General features: G+C 42.1%; 1 protein-coding gene across 1 annotated transcript; it reads left to right on the plus strand.

Annotated features, from left to right (window-relative positions):
* The first annotated feature begins 1,112 nt into the window (after positions 1-1,112).
* LOC108689813 (silk gland factor 1-like) lies at positions 1,113-3,046 on the plus strand. The gene has a single exon (XM_018196753.1). It carries the CDS (start codon positions 1,254-1,256, stop codon positions 2,763-2,765), a length of 1,512 nt encoding a protein of 503 aa, XP_018052242.1. The 5' UTR covers positions 1,113-1,253; the 3' UTR covers positions 2,766-3,046.
* Positions 3,047-6,110: the final 3,064 nt, after the last annotated feature.

Here is a 6,110-nt window from a genome sequence, read left to right on the forward strand (position 1 = left end):
CCACGGTGCATGCGCGTATCACGTTTTGCTTCGCCGTCGTCGGGGAATGTACGGCGTCGGAGGGGAGGAAAAGGCCGTGGCGCGCCACGCACGATCCAACGACGTGCGATTCATACTGCGATCGGGAGGACTGCCGGGCGCGTCGAAGCTATCGTCAGATTGGTCGGACGACACACGAGTGGAAATACGGCTGGTCCGCGATTGGCCGACTCGGGTATGTTGGGCGCGGCTCTCACAACCGATGGTAGGGTATATTTGAACAAGAGCCGCCGACTCAAGAGTAGCGGAGTACACTCGCTAACCGGCCTCCATCCACAACACGGCACACAGAGAGAGGAGAGAGAAACTCGTTGGTACGCGAGGCGGAGTGTGTGGTGAGAGGTGGTGAGGCGGCTCAAACAGCAGCCCCGCTCGATCAAATAACCGACCGCGCGCGCGACCGACGAGCGGCCGTCACCGTATAGTGGTTGGTGTTGTTTCGCGCACTCGTCCACGTCGTACAACACGCGAGCGAGAGCCTGGGCTCTTTTCCTGTCGTCGGCTTTGCATTCGTCGTGCCCTCCATGGTGTTGGGGTAACAATTACCCCTAACTCTCCCGCGGGGGGGTACTACTCACTTTCGCGCTCGCGTTCGCTCCCGTCTGCTTCGTGTGCATCGAATGCGCATCTTCCCGTGAATAAACGGACTGTGCATTGTGTTCCGGGAAGAAGAGGCATAAGAGGTGAATAAAGTTCACCAGGTACCATCTTGGTATTCGTCGCTCTCTGCTGACGCAGTACGCGTTCCTAACTCCTCCCAAGATTCTATAAAGATACGCTCGTAACTTTTTTTCTCGCGTAGAAAGGAATAGCGTTTCTGCTCCAGGTTGTGACAAAAGAAAAAGTTCCGTCAATACAGTGCCGTTCAGTGCATTATCGCTCTGAGGAAGAATATTCGGTGAAGTTCTTCTTTCTGGTGAAGTTCTTCTTTCTTTAAGTGTGAGGCGAATTCTTCAGGCACTCGTTGCGCATCTCTCCGTGAGTCTTCTGTGCGTATAACAATCATCTCTTGTGATTTGTGACTCGGCAGCGATAGAAGACTAGAATTAGAGAATTCCTTGAGCGCAAGCTGAGCACGCGTATCGACATCAGATTCATCCGGTGGAAAGATTAAGGGAATACCCGACTGTCAGCAGCCGTGGTACCGCGGATTTCATGATTCTCGTTTGACAACGACGACGCGACAGCAGGCCACCCCGGCACCGGTGAGCTCTATGACCATGCTTCAGTCGCAAAAGCTGTATGGCGATGCGGGTGCCATGACCAGTGCCGCAATGTCCAGTATGGGCAGCATGGCGCCCACGTACAGCTCGATAAACTCAATGGGATGCGTGCCGATGGGTATGTCGATGGGAGTCGGAGTCGGGCCCAGCTGCAGTCCTCAGGGCGCTGGAGGTTTTAACATGAGTACCATGAGTTCAGCAATGGGAATGGCGTCGATGGGAGGCGGCGGGATGAGCGGTTACAGCGGTGCTTCCATGGGCGCCGGCGGTGCCTGTATGAGTGCCGTCGGATACGGTCCGTTGACTCCCGGCGGAGGTACCGGCGTCAGCCGGGATCCTCTCGCTCTAACAGAACCGGACTCGCCGAATTCAGCTCTACAGCGTGCCCGCAGCGACAAGTCCTATAGACGTAGTTACACTCACGCGAAGCCACCGTATTCCTATATTAGCCTGATCACCATGGCGATACAGAATGCGCCTCACAAGATGTTGACTCTCTCGGAGATTTATCAATTCATCATGGATCTGTTCCCATTTTACAGACAGAATCAGCAGCGCTGGCAAAACTCTATTAGGCATTCCTTAAGCTTTAACGATTGTTTTGTCAAGGTGCCACGTACACCGGATAAACCTGGCAAAGGATCATTTTGGACGCTGCATCCTGACAGCGGCAATATGTTTGAGAATGGTTGTTATTTACGGCGTCAAAAGAGGTTCAAGGACGAGAAAAAAGAGCTGACCAGACAAAGCAACAAACACCAGCAACATCAGCAGCATCAAGCGACAGCTACGGTAGCGGTGGCAGCTGGCGCGACCATCGCCGGCCAACACAGTCCATCCACTCACGAAGTCGCGCCCGGTTCCAAGAAGACCGGTTCATCCATCCACCATGGCGGCCCTCAGCCGCAAGACGATAAAGATTTGCACTCGTTGGTGTCTTCGCACCATCACCATCACACGAGTCTGCATCAGCATCACACCGCTCTGAAGAGTGACACAGACATTGGTGGTCTTCTCGGACCCGATCTCAGCGCTGCACACGACGAACTCACAGCAATGGTCAGCCGCGGTATTCATCCGCAACTATTGTCCGATACCGCGAGCCTGCATCACGGCATGACAGGCAGTCTGAAGCAGGAACCGCTTTATGGAACGGCAGCCAATCATCCGTTTAGCATCAACAGGTTATTGCCGCGCGATACGGCGGGCACTTCTCCCGGTGCTCAGGACACCAAGCCGCCCGAGATGAAGATGTACGAGCAGCTGCATCAGAGCTACGCTAACTTTGGCTCGCCGCATCATCCGCACGCGCATTCAGCGCCGCCCAGCCATCATCATCACAACGGCATGCACGCCGGTACAAACGCCGCCGGGCCAATGCACATGACGAATCATCATCATCAGGAGTATTATCAGAGTCCGCTTTATCATCACGCGACAAGCGTGGCCACCACCAGCGCTCCTCCGCCACCCGCTGTCGCCACCGCGGCACCGGGCTTGTGACATCACGCTACCCACCCTTACGCTTTGGCCTGAGTCGCTGCCGCCGCGGCTTATGTCGCGACCGCTGCCGCACCGATACCAACACCGATGCCGGATCTGCCCGCGATCACGGCGTCCGCGACCAACGCGGCGCCGACGTCGCCTGCGACATCCTCGACCTTCTCGTCACCGCCACGAGCACAGCCACGTCGACGAACACGTCGTACTGACAACACTGATGATGACGCCGTCGACGCTGTTGTCTGTTGGCCACCCGATGATGACGATGAGTACGACGACGAGAACGAGGACGAGGAGGAGAACATCGGCTACAGACGATAAACTCGCCGAGAGGTAGGCTTCGGGGTATTTCACTGAGAATTATGGTTCATCGTCACGAGGATCGACTTTATTTTATGTTATATTACTGCATAACTGTTGAGCGAAATATTCTAGAGATTATTCTTATTAATTATAAGTAATATGTTTTCACATTACATGTAAAATATATGTAATATAATAGCGATTATTATTATTATTATTTTGATATATTCATACACATATAAGTTGCTTGCCAGAAAATCTAAAAATATTTCCTAAATTATTATTCTCTTTATAAAAAATTTTTGTCATATTCATATCCACACAATTTGTTATTTATTCTTATAAGAAATAGAATAAAAAAATCAATTTATTAGCACAAAGATGGAATTATCTTTTTTACACTATAACTGATGAATATAGATTACATGAAAATTAATTTTTTTACATAAATATGCAGTGCGAAAGGAAGTAAATTTTTATATAATTTGTATTTATATTTTATATTTTTAGTTTATATTTTTATACGTTCATATTGCCATTGACCAAAATTATCCATAAAATTCATTATATTTATAGTTTATCATTTATTGCATTTTCTACGAAGCTGCTTCTAGAATATTTAATAATAAAAGAGAATATGGATATACGAGTTTAAATAAATTTGTAGAATATTATTCACATTCTTAAATATGCCCAAAACTTTAAGGAAGTCACGTATATGTATTATGTTCAGAAAACAAGAAAACAGATAGGGAAATAAATATTTACATGTGTACGATCTATTACATTTGCTTAAACTTATGTCCGTTACTGTGTGTTGTCACTTAAACTGACAATGACTTCGTAAGCATCGTTTCAAGTACAATTGCAAACAACAATTGTGATAGAGGAGATTAAAATCCACTTTAGACGACATCTTTAATTCGTGAAAGAGTACTATTCATAATTTTTTGGCGTACGAACGTAACGAGAATATTTGAGAGTCGAAATACACGGTGTAAAATTGTGAATGGAATTTTGTTCTTATTAAAACATTTTACAATTACGAATGTGTTTCGTGGGAAAGTATTAACGTGACTCTACGTTTTTTTCCTTCTATTTCGAATGTTTGGTTATAACTTATCTTAATGTTATCTTCATTTCATAATCCACCCATTGAATTTATCTGTATCGGGGATAGGTGTTCGGAAGAAGTATTTGAATGACCGAAGGCACTGAATCATCCTGTATTCCATATTCCCAAGTTTATCAAAGCTGAGCAGTTTGATATCATCATACTAGTCCGCTGTATCGCAAGAGAGATTTTTTTATGATACATTTGAGTAACGTCGACATACTCTTAGGCAATTAGACGCCGTGCATTTCGTCGGTACTCTTTCTTGAGATCATCAAGAGATTACGTAATAATCTGATACGTATTTGAGTATTTACGATCGTCCATTTTCGAGTTGAATTTGCAATGTTTCGTTTAACAAAATTAATAATAAAAAGAAAACAAAACTGAAAAGAAACGCAAAAAAGAAGACCAAAAGTATATTTTATATACAATCGTATTAAATAAAATATAATATCGATTCTTCTTGGTTTTATGTCTTCTTGATTTTTATTAACAACAATGATTTATTCAATCATTTCAACATGACTCATCACAATTATGAAATTCAAAATTATTTCGTTTTTCTTCTCATGCTCGTCTTTTTATTACTCATATATAAATAATTCATAATTTTTAATTTTAATTTTAATTAATTTATAATTTTTATAGAAATATAATAATAATAATGTTTATATACAAAATTAAATTTTTCCAATGAAATTATATTATGTCTTTGACATAATACATTTTATATATATATTGAATATTAAATGAACGACATTTTATATAAAAAAAAAAGCGAGATTTTATATATGGAAGATAAGACAATGTGAAACGAAAAAAAAAAGCAAGCAAAGAAGTAAAGAAAACAATTTTGAATATTTTAATTAATATAATAACTTATATGTTATTATTATATAAAGACTAATATTATTCGAATTAAACATTTTCTCTACATTTGCAAATTATTTATTTTCATATTATTCATACAGTTAGGTAATACAACTCATCAGAGTGCAAACAGTGTTGACTTCTCGTTATTAGCTATCGTTTGCTTCCCTTTATCATGAAAGGCAGAAAGATTTTATACCTCATTGAGTCGTGTAATCGCTGGTAATTATTATCAACAATCCCTCAACTACACGATATTGCCTTAATTGATAATCTTACAAATTTGTTGAACAATACCGATATGACGCATAATATCGATTTTAAAACGAATTAATATAACACGTATCGAAGATTTCATCGGAACCATTTGTGTGGATGTGATGATGTCTTTATTAAATCAATCATTAATTATAAATCATTAATGATCAATCATCAAATCTGATTTTTATTTTTTATGTACTTATTGTTTTGTAATTGTTTTTTATTAGGAACGATAAGCGTGAAAATCTCTGACTTACATGTCGATGTTGGCACTCGTAAATTTTTTTAATTAAGTTAATCTGTCTCATATATCATTTTTTTCTTTCTTCAATTTCGCAATCGAACTATCAAATTACATAAAATACAATCATAAGAGAATAATAAAGTAATAATGTTGTGTATGTTCTTTCTTGCAAACTCGGTTCCATGTGGAAAGATTTGAGCTTTTGATATTCCCAACAGTCATACATCTCGTATCCATGAGAATCGCCTAAGGGAAATAAAAAATCGCAAGCAATTCATTATATACGATGCTTATTACGATTGCATGAGCCTCGCGGCGATGAACCGATCGGTACTTGAATATCATTGACTAATATTAAAGGCGCACCCTGTTGAAAGGGGCGCGTTGTTGCGGCAAGGGAGTGGCGTAAGCTTCGACAAGCAGTGCCAGCGAAAAAGTGAGAGCGGTGTCGGCAAAACTTGTGATACTATACGTGAAAATAAATATAAATTAATGAATGTACGCATCGCGCGAGAGAGAGAGGGCACGTATAAAAATATATATATATATA

This window comes from Atta colombica, unplaced genomic scaffold (genome assembly GCF_001594045.1).
Source record: "Atta colombica isolate Treedump-2 unplaced genomic scaffold, Acol1.0 scaffold277, whole genome shotgun sequence".
In the NCBI taxonomy this organism is placed as follows: Eukaryota; Metazoa; Arthropoda; class Insecta; order Hymenoptera; family Formicidae; genus Atta; species Atta colombica.

Coding starts and splice junctions, on each gene's coding strand:
- LOC108689813 (XM_018196753.1), top strand. CDS start 1,254: ATGACCATGCTTCAGTCGCAAAAGCTGTATGGCGATGCGGGTGCCATG.